Source organism: Colossoma macropomum, unplaced genomic scaffold (genome assembly GCF_904425465.1).
Source record: "Colossoma macropomum unplaced genomic scaffold, Colossoma_macropomum, whole genome shotgun sequence".
Taxonomy (NCBI): domain Eukaryota; kingdom Metazoa; phylum Chordata; class Actinopteri; order Characiformes; family Serrasalmidae; genus Colossoma; species Colossoma macropomum.
The window spans coordinates 10188823-10210646 of record NW_023494806.1 but is presented as its reverse complement, the minus strand read 5'-3'; the positions used below and the strand labels follow the sequence as shown (position 1 = coordinate 10210646).

Sequence of the window (21824 nt, the reverse complement as noted above, 5' to 3'; positions counted from 1 at the left end):
AATAATAATAATAATAACATGGCCTATGTAATATAGCCTATGTGATATAGCCTTTTCCAGAGATAACTAAGTTAACAATAAGCACAATCCACATACCCACATATAAATTCACAACATTTTTTGGAAATTAACAGATTCATCAAAAAATGTACTGCAGATGTCATGTAAACAAATCATGTGGAATATGTAATCAGCCAAACTTTCCACATTTTCACCCATTGTTGGCACAATCCTCCCATGTTTTGCACAGCCCTCCCTTAAATGCATATGTATGAGGGAAGGAAGCGCACTCTGCATATTTCAATGCACATGGCACAAAAACTGCATATTGAGGCTCAGTTTTGTATGTAGTGTGCAAGCAGAATGCATCTGAATAGCATCCAAAGCTGGCACAAAAGGCTTAGTACATCGAGCCCAGGGTGTTCTGGAGTCAGCTATGAAATAACATATGTTTACCTTCAACAGGCTAAAACTGTGCAGTTTGTTCCAGAACGCCGAGATCAATCAAATAAATAAATAAACAGAACCAGAAAGAAGAATATTAAACTATCCCTTTAAGAGACTCACCATCTGTAAAGAAGACATGAGCTCCTCTATATATGGGGTTACGGGGGTCTCTGAAATCATTGATGAGTCCTTCCACAGACTGAAAACAAACCAAAACATGGTCAATGACAGACTCACTGAACAAAGAAGAAAATCTTTATTAATATAGCACTTTTTCTTTTAGTTATTATAGTGTAGTTTTATCGCTTCAGTACTCTCAGACACATACTAACCTAAATAATGTGCTTTTAATCTGGAACCTATCAAGCTTGCATCCCTTATATTCTCTGGAAAGCTGTTCCAGAGTTTAGGAGCTATATAAGAAAATTATCTTCCACCAACGGAGCTGTAAGTGATTCTAGGAGTAAGCCTTACTCTGCTGAGTGAAGTTGTCTGGCCAGGCTATAACGATTCAAGAGATCAGTAAGGCTGGAGCTCAGCCATTAAGAGCTCTAAATGTCATAAGCAAGAGCTTGTAGTCAAAGCAGAACAGGAAGGCAGTGTAAACTGAATAAGACTGCAATAAACTTTGGTAAGCACATGTGCCATTTGCATTCTGAACTAACTGGAGTTGATTTAGAGAGATAGCAGGGTAATCAGCCTTTTTAGTGGTCTAGTAGTTACTGAAACAACTAATTTTAAACATCTTGTAAGTAAAATGCAGTGTAATAGATATTAGTGATACAGGTCTGAAATAATAAACTAGCTATAGATATAACACTACGGTTATACTGAAAACCCATTATGGTCAAGGATAAAATCCTCAAACTTATTTCAAGCAGAATTTGTACTCAACAGCTGTAATTCTGTTTTGTCAGAATTCACACAATGTATGGTAGCTGGCATTTTCAAACAGTGTAAAAAAATATAGGGACAGATTTACTAACAGAGGCACTAATCTTCAACAGTATACTGACACTTTGTGCTGGTGGGGGTGTCCAATTTAGCAGACTACAACTACAACACAAATAAATACAGCCACAGCATATCGCTGCTGTCGGAACAAAACCTCCTATCTCCATTTTTCAGTTTTTGACATATTTTGAAAAAAACTACTGTCCTTTATATTGTGCATAAATTTTAAGATGGATGGACCAAAAGAAATGGCCCAAAATTACGTGGAAAAAATGTCTGGTTCGATTGACTTACATTATAAGTAAAGCATGTTTTTTGCTTCTCCTGTAAAGTTAGCATTTTGGAGATAAGAGGTTTTGTCCTGACAGCAGCGATATGACCAGTGCAATATAACCATGTGTTTGGCTCACACACTCTTAAAACATGGTTCTTCAAGGGTTCTTTAGGAAAGAAAATGGTTCTATATAGAACCATGGACACTCAAAGAACCCTTTGCATGATCAGTGTGCTGTAGATGGTTCTGAAAATAGTTCTATATAGCACCAAAAAGGGTTCTATTGTTACAAGCTTGACATCGTAATAATAAAAGGACCCTTTTGGGTGATATATAGATGGTGCTATACAGAACCATATACAGCACATTCTCCATCAATCTGAAGAACCCTATTATGATGCAAAGAACCCTTCGATCATGCAAAGTGTTCTTTGGGTGTTCAAGGGTCTATATAGAACCCATTTTCTTAACTAAAGAAAGATTGTGACTCATTAGGTTCAAATACTGACTTATTTTCTCAGAATTTGGACTTAGTAAGTCAGCAGGTGAGCTGAGATGAGCTGAGCTTGAGCTCTGTGCAGAAGCAAAACATAAGTAAATCTGCCCCATAATATGAAAACAAAGAGATATGAGGTTTGTTAAAGCAACTATGTATTTCATTATGTGGAAGACCTGTGGAAAAAGTAATGCTGAATGATGAAGACGCTCATTTGAATAATGGTAATCTGATTGGGATCCAATAGCTGCTGCTTTAGAATAATAACATATTATTATATTCTAATAGCGCCACTAATTTGACTACTGTGATTTTGAGAGATATTCTTACTATTAATAGCAATTACCAGAGATTAGAACAGTGTGACAGCACTCTCAGGTAAGGCCTCCAAAGATACCAGGCTATAAACACCTATGACTCATCACAGCAATATCAAACAGCAATATCAACAGCGAAATCAACATCAATATCTGAGATTTCTCAGTGCTCACCCAGTACACACATTTCATCAGGCCTTCAACATATTACATCCCTGTAACAGACTGAAGGCCTGATGAATGGTGCTATTTATAACAACTAGTGCTTGGTGATACTGCAACAGGCTATTAATGAAATATACAAAGCAGTGCCTTTCCTGATGAATTAACTGTAGAGTACATAATGTTGATTTCAATATGTAATTAATTTCCCAGTCATTCCCCTCTGTCTCTCTCTGTCGCTCTCTGTCTCTCTCTGTCTCTCTCTGTCTCTCTCTCTCTCGCTCTGTATGGATGAGGGCTAATGGAGTAATGATTACCTCATCAGAGGGGGTTATAAGATAAATGGCCTCCATGGTGGGAAGGGGCTCGCGTCGTTTGGTGATGTCCTCGACAACTGCAGCAGAGGAAAAGAAGAGAAGTGAATACGATGTGTTTTAGTCTCTTTTTGGGGACCAAACGTTTTCAGATTTTGTATAAACGTGATACCCAAGTTTGTCCCTATGAAGAAAAATACTAATGCACACAAAATGCAGTTTTTATTTGAAATACTATAAGAGCTCATCAGTGCTTACAGAGCTTATGTATTAAGGTTCAGGAGTAGCAACAGTAGAACATAAGGCAATGTAGTCATACAAGACTATAAAACTACACAATATGGACAAAATACAACACTGTGATTACACTACCATCCAAAAGTTTGGAATCAATTGTATAAAACCAATTTATTGCAGGTCTGTGTATTAAATGATTTTAATGTGATGATGCTATTCTATAGCTTTCAAACAATTTGTAGGAAGCTGCAAAAATTAAGAAATTTTCGATGATGCATGGAGCTGTTGATTTTTCTAAAAATAACTGCATGCCTCATATTTAAAAAGTGGTGACCAAATCTTGCTGATCAAAGAGCTCTTCATAGTTATCATAGTTATCTCATGACAAGACATTATTATACATAAAATATACCTGTTAAGTACAAATTATTTATTTTTCAGGATTTTTTAGGAAATTATATAGAAGTTAATCTTCTTGCATAAGGAAAGAAAAGTCTAAGAAAAATAATTGAAAAAACAGGAGTTTCCAAAACTGGAGTCCAAAAAATTATTAAAATATTGAGAAAAAGGGGCTGAACAGCCATGCAAGGCCTGGTAGACCAATAAAACTATCCTCGTCCCTAAACAGCACTTTCAGCACTTATCTTTGTGAGGTAGGAGAACAGAATAAATATTGAATAATGTGATTTTATATTTAGTTGTTAAGGCTTCTGTGTAATTATCTATTAAATCTCTGACTTTTGCACAGTACTGTAGAGAATTGTAGTTTATTATTTAATAACATTTGCCACTTTTTACCATTTCTTAACTTCTTCTTGTTGGTAAAATACTGTAAATTGTGAAGAAACCATTGGTTTACATTTTTCTGCCAGTCTTCACTGTAGAAGCTATTACTGAATAACAAAGTGATTCCAAATTTTGAACATATGTACGTGTATAATAGTGCATATTGCAACATACTACAACTGCATTGTCTTGCAATATAATAAAACATGCCACAGAAGACTTGAAGTGACATGATGAAAGACTGGCCTGCATTACTTTGATCAGAAATCAAAATTACTTCTGTTTGTTGGAACATGTGAAAGCTTTCCTTACACTCAGAAACACTCATCTGAAACCTCCAGAATGCTTGTAGAACTGTAATTGCTTAGAGGGCTCATTTGCATAATGCAGCTTTCTGCAATCAATATTGCAAAGGCCTATGCCAAGATAATAATTAAGAGTTTTACAGTGTATTGTAGGCTAAAAACACTGTACATGTCTGCATATCTATGTGTGAACTCACTTGTGATTCCTTCTGACATAATATCTGTCATTTTGCAGCAGGATGAGATCATTCTCATGCTGAGTTTGTCCACCACCAGGACCTGAGGAAGGGCACAAGCACATACATGATTATAGGCACAGTTAAAGAAATGGAAATGTAATGTACACATTTTTCCACTTACCCTAGATGAAGTAAATCAGCCAAGACTTGTTTGGAATCCAAATTGCATTTCTTTAGTTTAGTGCTGGAGATATGAGGCTAAAGTGCGAACAAACACTTGAAGTCAATAGTCACCCAAATCTTCTATAAATACACCATAAGGCCAGAAGTACATGGACATTTGACCATCACATCTATATGAACTTCAGACATCCCATTTCAAGACCATGGGCATTAATATGAACTTGGACCCCTCTTTGCAGCTATAACAGCCTTCACTCTTCTGGGAAGACTTTCTACAAGGTTTTGGAGTGTTTCTGTGGGAATTTGTGCCCATTCAGTCAAAAGAGCATTTGTGAGGTCAGGTACTGATGTTGAAGAAGGCCTGGTTCACATTCAACATTCCAATTCATCCTAAAGGTGTTCAGGAGGGTTGAAGTCAGGGCTCTGTGCAGACTACTAGAATTCCTCTACATCAATTTCACCAAACCATGTCTTTATGTGCTTTTTGCACAGCGACATAGTATTGCTGGAACAAACTGTTGCCACATAGTTGAAAGCAGGTAATTGTCTCAAAGTCAAGTCAAATTTATTTATATAGCGCCTTTTACAACAGATGTTGTCACAAAGCAGCTTTACAAAGAATCCGGGTCCACGCCCCCCGTGAGCAAGCCTTGGCGACAGTGGCAAGGAAAAACTCCCTCAACAGGAGGAAGAAACCTTGAGAGGAACCAGACTCAAATAGGGGAAACCCATCCTCCTCTGGTCGACACCAGATAACAGCACAGACACAAAACATCTTTGTACGCTGTAGCATTAACATCACCCTTCATCAAAACTAAGCAGCCGAGCCCAAACCCTGAAAAATAGCCCCAGACCATGATTTGTCACTAAGTGGCTCCTGGACGCTTGCATTTCACAATAATAGCACTTATAGTTGACCTGGGCAGATCTAGCAGTTCAGGAATTTCACAAACTGACTTATGGAAAAGGTAGCATCCTATGACAGTGCCACGTTTAAAGTCACTGGGTCGTCACTTTTCAGTTCGACACATTCTTCTGCCAATTGTGTGTCTAAGGAGGTGTGTCCATATACTTTTGGCCATATAGTGTACATCCTCAAATAGAGCAGACTTTGCAATGTGATTTAAAGCACAGTATGATTTACTGTTAAGTATAAAAATGAACAAAACTTCACAACAGGTTTATGGATGTTTGTTGTTTTTATTTATGAAAACTGGTAATCTTGACATTTCGAACGGAAGATGTTCATAAGTAGATTCACCAAGCCACATCAGGAAGTCTGTACCACCTTCATAAGACCTGTTGCAGTTTTAGTGGGCTGAGAGAAGCTTTGGAGAAGAGTTTACAGAAAAGATTTGGGTGACTATTGATGTCTAGTATTTGTTAGCATCATTAGCCTCGTAGCGCCAGTTTGAAATTAAAGAAGCAAAATCTGGACACCAAATGTGTCTTGGCTAAACGTCTACATCTGGGGTAAGTGGAAAATTGCATCAATTAGATTTTTCATTGAATCATTCTTTTAAGGACACATTCACAACTAATTTCTATTGTATACCATGTATATTTACACCCAGTCTGTGCAACACACACAGTAAATACATATTACAAAAATCATAAACCTCTATATTCAGATGTTCTTATAGAGAATACTGATTCTTTCCTAAATAACTGGTGGAACTTACCTTCCATTCTCCTTTCGTCCTCACCTTCTTGATGACATCATTCATAATCTCTGTGAACAGAAATAGGCAGTTATGAGAATGTAGATCATATAATAATAATGCAACACTATCAAAGGTGATTAAAGGGGAATTCCACTGATTTTTAAAGATTTCTGATTTTCTTTTCCTTATTATTAAGACGTGAACAGTCATTCAGAGTGGTTTGTGGTGAAATGTGCCATTCTAGCAGAAACTTACTGAGTCAGAATTGTACATAGTGGTGGTGATAAAAACAAGATGTCAGAAGAGTTTAATACCTCAAAAAAAAAAATACTTCACAGAAAGTTATTACACTAACTGTTTTATTAATATGCTGCATGATACCTGAGACATTGTTTTACACATAGTTTTGAGAAAGTTTTGGCTTAAACCTGGCATATTTTTAAAATGAACTTTATGGTAGAGAGTTATTTGCTATTTTACCATTATCAGCACTACATACTGCCACTGCTAGAACAAACTCTTGTATCTCCAATATTTATTTTACAAGAGAAGCAAAACATTCTTAACTTTTAATGAAAATTAATGGAGAAATTATTTATTTCAAATAATTTGAACTATGCAGAAATTTTGAAAAATCAGTGGAGTTCCCCTTTACAGATGATATGCACATGGGATAACAGCCAATTCTGTTAACTACAGAGGATGAGCTTTGTTCTTTTCCATTATATTATTCTTGCTGTGGGTTTAAATTCAGTGCTAAAAAAGAACTTCATTATTGCACAAAGCCCATATGGTTGACACTGCCGGTATATTAAAAAAGTGATGATGAAGGCTCGTCTGCCACACTCTAAATATACCAGAGAGGTGTGCGTTTAAGTGTTGGAACGAGGGCTCACACTCACACATTCTGACACACACACACACACAAAAACAACAAGCTCACACTTGCACTGATTGAGGTCACATGACTGATATGCTAGCTGTGAGGCAGAACACAATGAGAAGTATCAGTGACAGAGCTGGGTATCACAATTCAATTATTTTATGGTACTGAATTACTTTTCTATTGCCAAGTATTACGAAATTCAATTCAGTACTAGATTTCAACACCTAAGTAGTCATACCAGCAATCATAATTCAATAATTATGTTTCAAATTTGATGCTGGTGATTGGCTGCCTAAATTACATTCTCTATGTATACCATTAACATCAGTGCTTCTTGATTAGCCTGCAGTCCAGTAGCGTACCAGGACTATTGCAGCTAGGCCTTCAGTTCAGGCCACAGAAGTCAAAAACAAGGGAAAAACACCTCTATGATGATGCTAGTTTCTGCTAGCCCCTATATGGGAGTCCAGTAGGACTCTTTCTGTAAAGAGACGTGGCATAGAGCCGTCCATTTCTAACGACTGAATGAAATGCACTGGTCAGGCTACTACTCGTATTCACACTCAGCGACATATCTAGGACTTCTAGACGTCCTACAATGATGTTGATCTCGTTCATTGGAAATCTAAACTGGTTGATTGGTTGATTCCACTGTCACTTCCTAATCATGTTAGTGGTTAATCTGACAAGTTAGGCCTTTGGTCCAGCTCCTTAAGTCCAAACCAATGAGAGAGCTTGCTTGGCTGTATCTACCTAGATAAGAGAAATTTGATTTGATTTGACAATTTTCCATTAATCATTAGGCTACTTCTGAAAGCCTGAGGGTTCCCCTCTGCTGCAGTGCACTGTGGTCAGAAATGTTCAGTAATATGTATCAAAGTTAAGGTCAGTGTTGTGACTGGTACTGTAAAATTTTGAGTGATACCCAGCCCTAACCACTGCATGGTCCACACACAACAGTCTTATCAGCAACTCATACATCTCTAAAAACACACAAGTATGTCTGATGAGACTCAGCAATCAAAATTCTCAGAGCAATTTCAGTTCCTTCAGTTCAGTTTCTACTGTTAATATTTCCAGTGTGTTCTGCTGATGTAGTTTATTAAGGCAATACTCCAGTTGTTTTCAACCCTACCTGCTACATCTGTGGCATATGATCAATTAACACATATAATCATTTCTCTGTACTTAGTAAAAAAGCCAAAAAACCAGGTGACTCAAAATACACTTACAATAGAAGCCAATAGAAAGGTGTTTCAGCAACTTCTATTATCATCACCTTCTATTATATATCTTTAATACAAACAAGGAAATAAGTGTTTGTGCTAATTGATCATATACTACAGATAATTAAGCCTATTAAGCAATATAACCCAAGAGGGAGTGTGTTATCGTGAGCGACATCATAGCCGTGATTTGGTTGCAGGTACAAGCCAAAGGCAAATACAGGAGACCATCACAGCTGTGAGGCTGTTCATACAGCTTTGTTCTAATGTTTTTATACTACAGTTTCGCAAAATAAAGATAAGGTAAAGCAAAGGAAGCCCTAAATATCACATCAGATGTGCTTTAATGTTGGCTTATTCCTTCCACCATAAAAGTAGTAGCCTTCGACTCTACGGACACAACCAAACCTGTCTGAATATCAGGTTCAGCTCGGCTTTTTCCATACTTTCCAGATTAACCTGAATATTTTTTTGTTTCAGCCAGTCTGTAAAGCATTTTACTGCCCATTTTGTAGGCCATCCTGTTGCTGTATTCTGTTACAAGTTTCTGACTATTTCCAGTTTGTCTGGTTGCTTTGCTGTCACAGCTGCCGACTGATAGCCTTCTGAGGGGCATCGACAGGCTCAAAACTTGATGTAGGCCTTCAGAATCTGACTGAATGGCCTGCTGGTCAATTATAATCTTACAGAAGTTACCTAAAGTGTCCACATACTGTTTTTGTATATGCAAATGTAGAAACGAAGTAAAAGTTAGCTAAGCAAGTTCTTAGCAACTGGTGCTCAGCAGAATGATTAGCTGTTGTGAAAAAAAATTTGTAGAACCTCTCAATCAGATTGTATTGCCATAACTAACTGTTGGTTATACTTACAATTATTCATTTATCAGAATGAAGAAAATTAATCAGAAACACTAAAAGGAAAAACATAGCGATACGCTTCCTTTATGCTATTATTACAGTGTATTATTAAGTTTGAATGGTTTATTTTGTATGTGTGTGAAAGGTGACACTGTTAGGATGGACAGATCGTATTTCTTTGTGTAATCAAGCTAATGTTAGCAGAGTGGAAAATTTGTTTTAATTTCCAACCTGTCTAGGTTCAATTAACTACAGTAAGCCAATGAAAGCCAGTGACCTGCAGTGAATATAAAATAATTAGGTTAAATAGAATTTTCGCACACTTTAAAGCTCGTCCAACTTTGCAACAGAATGCATGTGTGGGCAGAGCATGGATAGGCATCATGTGACACATTTCCCTGTACTGAAACAACAGAAAACCCCTTGACTCAAAAGACACTTATAATAGGGACCAACAGGCAGATGCTAATATTCCAACAAACAAATATATGAACCAACATCTATTTGAACTGAAATGGAAAATATTTACTTCACTTCTTGCTAATTTTCTAATTTCTACTATGCTTATGTCACTACATCGTACCAAAACGACACACTTTAAACATCAAGTCAAAAAAAAAAAACCCTATTTGGTTCACTGAGAGAGATGCCGCAATCACAGCCCTAATCTCTTCCCAATCCTCTTACAGAACTGGCCCCGCTATTTCTGTTCTCTCTCTCTGTCTTTCTCTCCCCCCTCCCCGCTCTTACTCCCTCTGTTTGCCAAGGGACTACAACCATTTCCGCCACCTTTCCTAAATCTCTATTAAATCAAGAGACAAGTCACTTGGGTCCTGAATGCGTGCCGCCGCTGCTGCCACCGAACACATTTAACAGCTCTTGAGGCACATTCGGTTCCGCTGTCCAAGGTGTTGAATTAGCGAAAAACAAACAGAAAGAACTTCACAGTCATTAGCAAATTATAGCTGGGTGACTGATGAAGCTCCAACCAGGTATATATTGGTACAATGCCTGTCGTCCCATGAGATACAGCCCACTTGTTGGAGAACAAACGAAGTATGCCAGCCAGAGATGTTTTAATAGGGTTATTATTTGTCTTCGGAGACTTCAAACCCAGTTCAGACACACTTTCAGATCAGTCATGAGGGTTTGACTGGAGTGTCTGAGAGCCTCATATTATTAAAAACCACAATTCTGACCAAACCTAATGGATTTTTTTCAACAAGAAATCATTCACTGTGTTCAGTAACTACTTCTTAAATGTCTTATCAAAACCTCATAACTCTTTTTTCTCCCCCATAGAAAAATGACATTTTATGATGTTACACAGTTTTATTAATGCACTACAGTATAATATATAATCTGTAGATGAGCAACAACTCAGAATTCACCACTGGGGATGAGTGGACAAAGAATGGACAAATAACAAGGACTATCTCTGTGAAACTTGAAATGACAATGTAGCAATGTTAATTTTCTGATGTGAAAAAAAAATATGAAGATCTAATATTTTCTCATTTTGTTCTAAGAGTACACTCTTTAAAAAGATCGTGCTTCAAGGGTTCTTTAGTAAAAAAATGGTTCTATATAGAAACATGAACACTCAAAGACCCCTTGATTAAGGGTTCTTTGCATCATGAAATGGTTCTTCAGACTGATGGACAGCTCTATACGGAAGCTTTTTGAAAATGGTTCTACATAGCACCCAAAAGAATTCTTTTATTGTTACGGTGTCAAGCTTGTAACAAAAGAAGAACGCTTTTGGGTGCTACATAGAACCCTTTTCAAAAAGGTTCTACATAGAAGTGTCTACAGCACATTCATGCACATTTTCCATCAATAGGTTTCTAAACCTATTTCTTGACATTTGTATGTATTTTAAGCTATATTGTCAATTGAAATAATAACTTCAGTTCACAAAATTTCTTAAAACAAGTATAAACTGAAAGTACTGATAGCTTTATGTAACATGCAGTGCCTTGCAAAAGTACTCAACCCCCTTGAAAGTCATCACATTCATCTGCCTTACAAATGACACTTAGTGCTATCATATTTTACATTAAAAAACCGACCCTCAAAATCAATTACTTTAAAGTGACATTGTTCTATGTGAGAAAATATTCTGTGACAAAAATAACTAACAAATTGAAAAATTCTGTTTGCATAAGTATTTCACCCCAGTGGTGTAAACCTGGAGGAAAACTATGAAAATGAACACCAAATAGCATTCTAATAGACATACACAAGATAGGAAAAAGCTATAAAACAATATCCACTTGTTTGGATATTCCAGTGAGCACTTTTGGATCAATTGTGAGGAAAAGGAAGCTGCATGAAACCCCCTAGTGAGAAGGAGACTTGTGAGAGAAGAAACAGAGAGGCCAACAATCACTCAGGAGCTACAGAGTTCAGCAGCTGAGACTGGAGTGAAGGTGCACCAGGCAACAATATCAAGAGTTCTCCATACGACTGGCCTGTATGGAGGGTGGCTAGAAAAAACTATTACTGAAGAAAAACACATCAAAGCACATCTGTACCCAGCTAAAATGTGGGATAAGTTTTTGTGGTCAGATGTAACCAAAATGGAGCTTTCTGAGTTAAATTCCTCAACAAACATCATCCTGACAGTGAAGGATGGGGGTGGCAGCATCGTGTTGTACAGATTTTACTCAGCAGGGACTGGGCATCTTGTTAAAACTGACGGATCGATGAATAGTGAAAATTATAAGAAGGTACAGCAAGATAACCCTCTTTAGTCTTCTAAAGAACTAAAGCTTGGTAGAAGCTTCACCTTTCAGCAGGACATTGATCTTAAGCACAAAGTCCAGATCTCAAAATTATCAAGAATCTGTGGCGCTATTTAAAAAATTGCAGTCCACAAATGTCATCCAGCCACGCTGAACATCCTGGAGAAAATCTCTCCCAAACAGAGTGCAAAACCGGTAGAACCTTTCTTTATACAGACTTAAAGCTGTTACTGCAGTGAAAGGCAGATCTACCAAGGACTAGACTGAAAGAGTTGAATACTTATGCAAGCAGAATTCTCATTTTTTATTTTATTTTAAAACTCTGCTGACAAAAAATGAATTTTTACTTTAAGAATAATGAAAAAATGCTTTCAGAATGTCTGATTTCGAAATAAAATTACTGTCTGTGTAAGTGTCATCTGTACTTAGACGAAACCGATGACTTTGGGGTTGAAAACTTTTGCAAGGCACAGTCCCTTAAATCTTTATCTTAAATGATCTTACTAAAAATATCGCTTTTTTTGGAGGATTATTAGATGTTGCCTACATTTACAATGTTTTCACAAGCCAAGGTGTTTTTTCTAGCACCCTAGATCGTAATGGCAGCTGAATACAGATGAAGCACAGATATATACAAAAACACATACTTTGCTTATTACTGCTGTCATTATAAAAATATTTTTAGGCATTTTTAAAATTTTAATACCATTTAAAAATGTCAGCAGTGCTTTACATTTGTGTGAGACCAATAGAAATGCTCCAAAATTCCTTGGGAAGGTACACAAACAGATGTTAAGTTAGGGATGCTTCTTCAGTTAACTCCAGTTAAGAATTTAACTTTTTCAGCAACATTATGTTCAAGACTCTTAACTGAACATGTTTTCTTTTTTTAGCTTTAAAAAACAAAGTAGTGACAAAGCCACTTTGAAAAGAATTATCATTTCAGATTAATTCCATTTACAGCTATTATTTTGAAATGTCAATAACAGCCTATCTGAATGCATCTGCCGTTTCACAAGGTGCTTTCAAATGTTGATCCAGCCACTGTGATCGTCTGTATGGTCAGTTCATCCAAGTCTAAGATGTTTAGATCTCAGGTTCCAGTTGTCACTGTTATTCAGTGTCCTTCTTTGAGACAAATGACAAGTCACTCTTCATGACAGACTTCATAACCCAATTAAAAGCTTCTCTCCAGTAACCTCATTATAACACTCATCACTGTGGTCATCTCAGGGCTGCACAATTAATCTAAAGTGATGTTGCCCTCTGCAATCAGTTAATCATGAAGGGCTGCAATTACTGCATTTGATTTAATAGTACAGCACGACTCCTGCATTTCAATCAGGGGTGAGAGATATGACAATATATTATCATTCTCACAATAAATTACACTACAGTAGGTTTTTCTGAGTACATCAAAGGTATCACCAGTATAGCACACTGGCCAGTCGCATGCTTCATAAAGAAATCTGACTGTTTGCAAAAGTCCCGCCCCCTTCGTTAATGTTGCTATCATTCTGTTGCTATGTTACTGTGATCGATTACCAGCTTTTGTAAGGAGACTGTAATCAATAAGCAGTGATGTCACATGGTTGAATTAAAACTGTATATTAACAAGGAGCTGACTGAATATAATATGCTATTATTTAGCAATTTGTTTGGTTTCTCCACCTTTTCCCTATCACGCTAATATATATATATATATATATATATATATATATATATATATATATATATATATACACATACATAAATATGCAAACAAAAATATGGTCTGTGCACATTTTAAGATGAACATGTATAACATAAAACATGTATTTCGACTGGGCATATAGAGCCTATATATAGTATTGTGTGTTGTGAAATGTCTTCATCACATTTCTTGTCATATTGCCCACTCCTAATTTCAAGACAACTACAAACCAAAAAGCAAGCTAAGGATTCATATTACACTAAGTAGTTCATAAATGCACTGACAGTGTCTAAATATCACTGAAATTCCCACTGACGGCTCGTAAGGTGTTCTAACAGGTTTTTTGAACACACCATAGGTGTTTCCAAGCGATGTGTCGTGAAATGAAATGAACTGAAATATTTTGCACAGAATTTATAATCACAACCACAATAGAGCCCAAAATACACACATCAACATCTCCAGCAACATCATTAACACTAGCTGCAGCATCATCATCGTCAACTTATAATCATATGTGCAGATATTCAAATTCACTTTCAGAAACACCACAGTCATAGTACCCGAATCATAACATCTCTAAAGGAGCTGCTTTAACTCTTTTGATTTAACCTGCTAGGTTGTAAATAAATTACATTAATTCGCTTCCAACCAAACATAATAGCTCCAAATGAGACAGTTGTGATACTGTACAACATATAAACATCTTTAAACAGCGACTGACCCTGAATTTTGATTCTAGGGGTGTGTACCCTTGGCTGCCAATCTCTCAGAATGTCCTACACTCTTAAAAATAAAGGTGCCTAAGTGGGCTCTATGGAGAGATGCAATAGAAGAACCACTTTTGATTCCCTACATAACTTCTCTTTTGAAGGGTTTCCATCCAGTCATTTTAAAGGGGGGAAATCCATAGATTTTTCAAAAATCCTTCAACCATTGAGATGTAAACCAAATCATTCAGAGTGCATTAATGTGAAATGGTTTATTGTTGAGAAACGTGTAGGCTTGGATTTCTTTACAGTGGTGGTGATAGGTACCAAAGATCATGATGTCTACTATGTAAATATATCCACTTTATCTGCTACCCAAAATGATCAGTGAACCTACATGAGTTTTATATGAAATGTAATAAAAGTAAAATTGTGGTAAATCTGAAAAAATATGTTTTCTTTGGGGACTGCATTGCCTTGCCACACCCTGCATGTGCCATTCTGCATGAACAGGTTTGATAAGTACATTTTATCCCAAAAGCTAATGTCAGAACTATCATAAAGCAAGGTCTCGGACACCGGGCAGTGCATTCATGACCATTTCATGTAACAGATTTCTGTGAGGCTTTAAACACTTCAGACATCTGGTTCCATTCACCGCCACTGCAAATGGTTTGACATGGTAAGGTTCTCTAGATTCACATTAAACCACTCTGAACAACTTTTTGGACATATTAATGATTGAATTATACAGAAACTTTGAAAAATTGGTGGACTTCCCCTTTTTAAAAGTATCCTGAGTCATTGTGAAACTTGTCCTTGTTTGCACATGGAATAATAACAGTTTACCATGTTTGCACCTACGTACAGCAGTGACAGGACCAGGCCTGCCTGTCATCCCTCTAATCCGGGGGGAATACACAGATTAGCGCGAGTCTCGCACGACCGCGCGCGTGCGCCTTTGTCCTCGACATGCAACATTCGCTTACATAAAAAAACCAATAGAGAACATGGATGTTTGAAAAAGTGAAGCTAATCTAAACAGAGCAAACCGCTGTCTAGTACAGTTAAAGAGTGGAGAGCCAACATGAACCCACAGCTTTCAGATAAACAGCGATAGCCAACTGTGTGGTCAGTCATACAAAACATACAGTAACTTTTCCGCTGTAAGTCACACAGAAACACACACTGCAGCCCACATGACCCACACAGTGACCCCACTCACACCACTTTCACACCTGTGCTCAAGAAAGTCCACTAGAGCTGCTCAAACAGAACAAAGACCAACAACTATGTCACTGAATCTACAAAAATGAATCGTCCAGTTAATCTCTACATGACCTCATACTGCACGCGCTCGCCTCTTACTTTCTCCAACAATCGCCTTGAGCCCGAGAGGTGCCATGATGCTCCGGGATCCGACGGCTCCTCCGTTCACTCTTTCCCTCTGTACCTCTCTCGCTCTCTCTCCTTCTCTCAGCTTCAGCGCCTCTGTTTCCCACCTGTATTCCGGCAAACCCCGCCCCCTGTACTGGAACTGTCCAGATGAACTAACTCTGACAAACAGCTGACATTCAGAGTCAAACCCACAGTAAGCGTGCTCAACCAAACTTCCTCTCAGTTCCTCTCTCAGTATGTCCAACACAAATATTGATTTAGTGACTCTGGGGCCCGAGGCAAAAGACAGGAACTGAGCCCCCTGGATGCACATACACTGCAGAAAATGACACCTCGGCAAGTGACAACATTGTTAATGTTAGGGTTGTAAGGAGATATTGATACACTTGAGTATTGCAATATTATATTTTGTGATACTGTATCAGTTCTGTTGCCTTACAGCAAGAAGGGCCTGGGTTCAATTCCCTGGTCAGGCGACCGGGTTCCTTTCAGTGTGGAGTTTTGAGTGTTCTCCTCGTATCTGCACCTGGTTTCCTCCCACAGTCCAAACACATGCAGCCAGGCCTATTGGAGGCACTAAATTGCCCCTGGGGGTGTGTGTGTGTGTCCTGTGATGGACTGATGACCTATCTAAGGTGTTTCCTGCCTTCCACCCAGTGAGTGCTGGGATATGTTTCAGCACCCCCCATGACCCAGGAGGATAAGCAGCTTAGAAGATGAATGAATGTATCGATTCTCAAAAGCACAGTATTGATTTTAGTTAACAGTTTACATGCTGCACATGATTTTGTGTTGTGTTTAAACCCTTGACTGCTAGATAGTGGTGTTGTAATCTGTCTTTATACATTTTATGTATATGGTGGTGTGTTTTATTATATGATGACAGTTTTCCTAAAAGTAGATTTTAAAAAATCGCAGTATATCGCTTACAGTATCGCAATATATTGAATTGTTACCCTGTATCATATCACAAGGTTTAGAGTACGTCTTTACACACCGTGCTGATTTTAAAATAGATAATAAACACATTAATTATGTAAACACAATGGTGTTTCATTTTAAGATGATATTTTTTTACATTTAACAGGAAAGTTTTTAAACATATTCTCCCAAAATGGTAAAAAGCAACTGAATTCTGAATACTGCCTTTACAAATGTGACTTTCACTGAATACAGGTACTTAATTTCTATATTCTGATTATTTATATTCCATTAGATTCCAACCCTGGCTGGATCAGATGCTTTAGTGTTTGGTAAGAAGGAGGCAGCATTTGAGATGCAGACTGGAACTGCAATCTGCAGGAATGTAGAGTTCTGTGAAAAAGTATTTGCCCTTCACCTGATTTCTTCTATTTTTGCTAATTTGTCACATTTAAATGTTTCAGATCATCAAACTAATTTTAATATGATAGACAACACAAGTAAACACAAAATGCAGCTTTTAAATGATCATTCAATTTATTGAAGATAAAGATTTATTCAAAGCCTATATCACCCATGTGAAAAAGTAACTCCCCGCGCAACCATCCGGTTGTGCCACCCTTGGCAGGAACAACTACAATCAAGTATTTACGATAACTTATGATGATTCTTTTAAATTGCTGTAGAGGAATTGTGGCCCACAATTTTTTTGCAGAATCACTTTAATTTGGCTGCATTGTAGGGTTTTTGAGCATGAACTGCCTGTTTATGGTCTTACCACAGCATCTCAAAGGGATTCAAGTCAGGACTTTGACTCTGCCACTCCAAAACATCAGTTCTGTTTCTTTCGAGCCATTCAGAGGTGGACCTGCTTGTGTGCTTTGGATTATTGTCCTGCTGACGGGCAGATATTCTCCTTCAAGAATTTCTGGTAGAGAGCAGAATTCTTGGCTCCATCAATTATGACAAGTCATAATTATGACAAGTCATAAGTCCTGCAGAAGCAAAGCAGCCCCAGACCATCACACTACCACCACCATGTTTGACTGTTGGTGTGACGTTCTTATTGTGGAATGCGGTGTTAGCTTTATGCCACACCTCTGATTTATCAGTCCACAGAATATTATCCCAGAAGTCTTGGGGGTCATCTAGATGTTTTTTCCTGTATCACAGCTCTTGTATCTGGTGCTGCATAGATCCGGATGAGCTCTCCTTCTTTTGACCTAAGTCATCAGGCACACTGAGATATCCTGCTTTGTGAAATCCCCCCCTGGACTTCTGGGATGTCTGTCGTGAAAAGCAGCCAAATAAAACTGAACCGTAGATATGGCACCGCCCACTGGGCGGGGGGAAGGGGTCCCTTTGTGAGGATGATCTAATAGCCAATCCTAGCACAGGGGGCGGGGCTGACCGCAATACGGGTGGAAAAAAAAATAACTGAACATGTTTGCGTCCGTGTCTAATCCTCCGCCTCCACAAATCTCCTGCTGATGTAGGCCGGACACACTTCAAAGCAACACGTTTGCATTGTGTTCCTGTATTTTTGTACTGATGGTTTAATTGTTTGAAATGAAGCCCCAAACTACAACACTTTGACTGAGTCCCTCTTCTATACTTACTTGTAGCGAATTTAGCATGATTACAGCTACACTGTCAGGAAATATGGTCCATTTGCCCTCCAATGTACAAACAATGTACAGCCCTGAAATCCCGATTGTGCACCTTACAGGAATAGTTTTATGTATTTCTATAGCTCACATTAAGTCATACTGTGTCCTGAACCACATTAACAAGCCTGCACCACCTTTAAGGAAGACCTGGATGCGGGTTGAGAAGGTTGAGAGAAGTTTTATTGTATTTTTTCCAGAAAAATATTTGGGCTATTTGGGTGACTATTGAGTTATAGTGTTTGTTAGCAACATTAGCCTCTAGTTCCAGTTATAAGCTAAAGAAGCAAAAGTTTAAATAAGAGTTAAATTTTGCTTCTAAACCAAAGAGGCAACATTTGTAGAACTACTTCTTTAAAGTTTTAAAGTTACAATACAGTAACTTTCCCAGGAGAAAGATGCATAATTTTACATTTTCATAACTTAACTGTGTTTAAATAGAAAAATAAAATAAAATGGATTGGAATAGAATAAAATACAATATATATAAAATAAAATGAATGTAATAGTTGATAACCGGAACTACGAAGCTAACTGTTAATCTTTTTTGTGGGATAAATAAAATGAATAAATACGAAAACACACATGCATATTTTTAGGCGTCTTTTCCTTTCAGCCACAAGAGGGCGCCAAATGCAAACTTTGCCACTATGGCTTATCCTCTAAAGAACTGGATCCAAATAGTGACTCTTAACACGCCGCTTTGAGAATTTTCTGGCAAACTTTTCCAGGTGTAGATACTGTCAAAACATGCCAAAAGGATTTGTTGACTTTTCTTGAAACAGGCGTGGCATAAAAATAATAATAATAATAATTCTCTCATCTACATTCATGGCATATTTACATGTGAGGAACATAAACACTGGCTTTCACTGATTTGTATCAACAATCCTTTAATTCCAATTTATCTTCTATTGCATTGTCAACTTAACAGTGTTATCTTTCCATCTGAAATAAAGCCCCACCTGAGCTTAACGGGTGAGCTCACCTCTCTCACCCAGTCCACACCTTAGCCTGACCCATTGGCTCTGAAATGGGCAGGACTCCATAAAACCCCAATCAGCGGCGCTGAGGGTGTGTCACCGTTTTGGGCTGAAGCTCAGTGGAGATCTTATTATGAAACTCACGAGTTTCTCATGAGCAGCTCGGCCCGGAGTCTTTTTCCTCGCTGTTCTTGGAGTTGTTCTCCGGCAGGTTTAAAGCAGGGAGGAGGCGCTTCGAGCCGCTGGGGTTTCTATCAGATCTGAGGCAAAAGCAGTGAAAGCAGTTCACAGGAGCTCTGCCTGAAGTTCGCCGGACTGCTGGACAAACAAACGACTTCAGCGCGATGGGGGATGTGATCTCAAGCCACCTCGATGAGGGCAAACGGGAGATTATTACAGGTAGGTTTTCTCTGAAACGTGTGTGAGACGCGAGCTCCAACCACAAAGCCAAGTTTCTCTACTTCAACTGCAAATATTCAGTTGGGAAACTTCAGCTTTGTGGTTTCCGTTGCACGTTTTACGGTGAGGAAACGGACCCACACGCTGGAGTCAGGGCTCAGAGTGGGCAAAGCGGTGGCTGTTGAGACATTTTGGCTCTAGAAAGGGTTTGGGGTGGTCAAGCCCATTTCTCTCGCGCTTTATCTTTCACAAGGCGACGTGGCGAGCTGTTTCCTGTTACTTTTGGAGGACTTCAGCAAAGCCCGAGAGCCTGAAGGTTAACCTCGTTTAAAAGTGCTTAAAACTGCTGGTTCCACCGAGAAGACGCCAATCCGCTGGAGGCAGCTTAGAGGTATCAGTGAATCAGGATTTCTGGGTGGCATCGAGAGCAGAGCTGAACGATTTTAGAAGTGATCTTAATTGCGGTATTTCTGGCCAGTGTTGTTACCGCGATTTAGCTCCCGATTTTTTCCCCTCTTAATTTAAAGTCAGCACACTTGCATTAAATATCATGAAGGGCGATTCCACAGAAATTTCTGCACAGCTAAGTGGTTGAGATGTGAACAGTCAGAGTGGTTTGGTGTGAAATGCGCTATGAATCTTGCCTAGTCAGCGTTGTTTTCAGTGTTGGAGATGGGAACCAGATGTATGGGGAGTTTAATGCCGCTAAAAGCTCCCTCACAGAATGTTATTGCATGGAATGGTTACAAATATGCTGCCTGCTGGCCTGAGATACTGTTTAATGACAGTTTAATGTATTTTTTTTTACACGATGGAGTGTAAAGATGGAGTGTTTCATGCAGGATGTTGTGAGGCTATATATATATATATATATATATATATATATATATATATATATATATATATATATGTGTGTATATATATATATATATATATATATATATATATATATATATGTGTGTATATATATATATATATATATATATGTATATATATATATATATATATATATATATATATATATATATATATATATAATTTTCCCCTCAAAGAATTACCACAATTTTAACATCATTACATATAAACACTCAAACACATGTAGGTTCCCTGGTGGTTTCGGGTAGTAGATAAAATGGCTGGATGTTTAATGTAGATATCACAACCTCTGGGTCGTATCACCACCACTGTAAAGTACCCTAGAAGTTTCTTTACAATGAACCATTTCACAACAAACCGCTTTGAATGACTTTGTTTACATCTCAACCATTGAGTTACACAGAACTTTTGAAAAATGGGTGGAATCCCCCTTTAATTATTGCTTCTAAGTGCTTAAAGGATGAATTTAAAAAGTTAAATGTATATTTTGCACTTGTCACAATCTAAAGTGATGCAAGTCAAGCTAAGGTCCAAAACTCAGCTAATGATTATGGATTTTCTTTTCTTGTTGAAGGGCAAACGTAAGACCAGATGTCACTTAAAGGGCCCATATCTTACTTTTTTTTGTGTGGTCATTTACCCCAAATAGTCTTAATTCATGTCCATCCCCAATCTCTCTTTGTCCCTTTATTAAACAGCCTGTTTTTGTTACTGTGCCTTTGAGACAGATATATGTGAATGAGCTTTGTTATGATTGGCTGCCATGTGCTGTGCCTCAAAAAGCAGCCCAGTCCAAGCTGAAAGACTTCTGCTGTAACTTCAGTGTGAATGGGCGGGACAAAACTGCTGTAGGCTAAATAGGCCTACATATGTAAATGCGTTTGTTTTTGTGACATCACAAACAGTAAATTCGAAGTGGGCTGTTGTTCAGTTTAGTTTTCATATGTAGACTCCTTGGACCGGGGAGTAAACGGTATGCTTGGAAACTTCAGCAGTGTTTACATACTACATAAAACTCTTTTAAGGCCCTTTTAAGATGTTTTATGCAAGTGACCGCAGGCATTTTTTTTAAATCCAAGAACTTCAGCATATATTGCATAAAAACATAACATAAACATGTATTCCTCTGACTTAAACCTTCAC

At 37.9% G+C, this 21824-nt stretch overlaps 2 protein-coding genes across 2 annotated transcripts in view; one reads left to right on the top strand and one right to left on the bottom strand.

Moving 5' to 3' along the window:
- The window catches only part of stxbp1b (syntaxin binding protein 1b), a 29090-nt gene extending 13195 nt beyond the window's left edge, over positions 1-15895 (bottom strand). The window contains exons 1-5 of the mRNA XM_036598521.1: positions 15806-15895; positions 6337-6386; positions 4490-4571; positions 2968-3044; positions 568-646 (exon numbers count right to left, since the gene is read on the bottom strand). Of these exons, the coding sequence (XP_036454414.1) occupies positions 568-646; positions 2968-3044; positions 4490-4571; positions 6337-6386; positions 15806-15842 (325 nt within the window). The 5' untranslated portion in view covers positions 15843-15895. The remainder of the gene's footprint in view (positions 1-567; positions 647-2967; positions 3045-4489; positions 4572-6336; positions 6387-15805) is intronic.
- Positions 15896-19454: 3559 nt separating this feature from the next.
- The window catches only part of niban2b (niban apoptosis regulator 2b), a 54553-nt gene continuing 52183 nt past the window's right edge, over positions 19455-21824 (top strand). The window contains 1 exon segment of the mRNA XM_036598568.1: positions 19455-19805. Within this exon segment, the coding sequence (XP_036454461.1) occupies positions 19751-19805 (55 nt within the window). The 5' untranslated portion in view covers positions 19455-19750.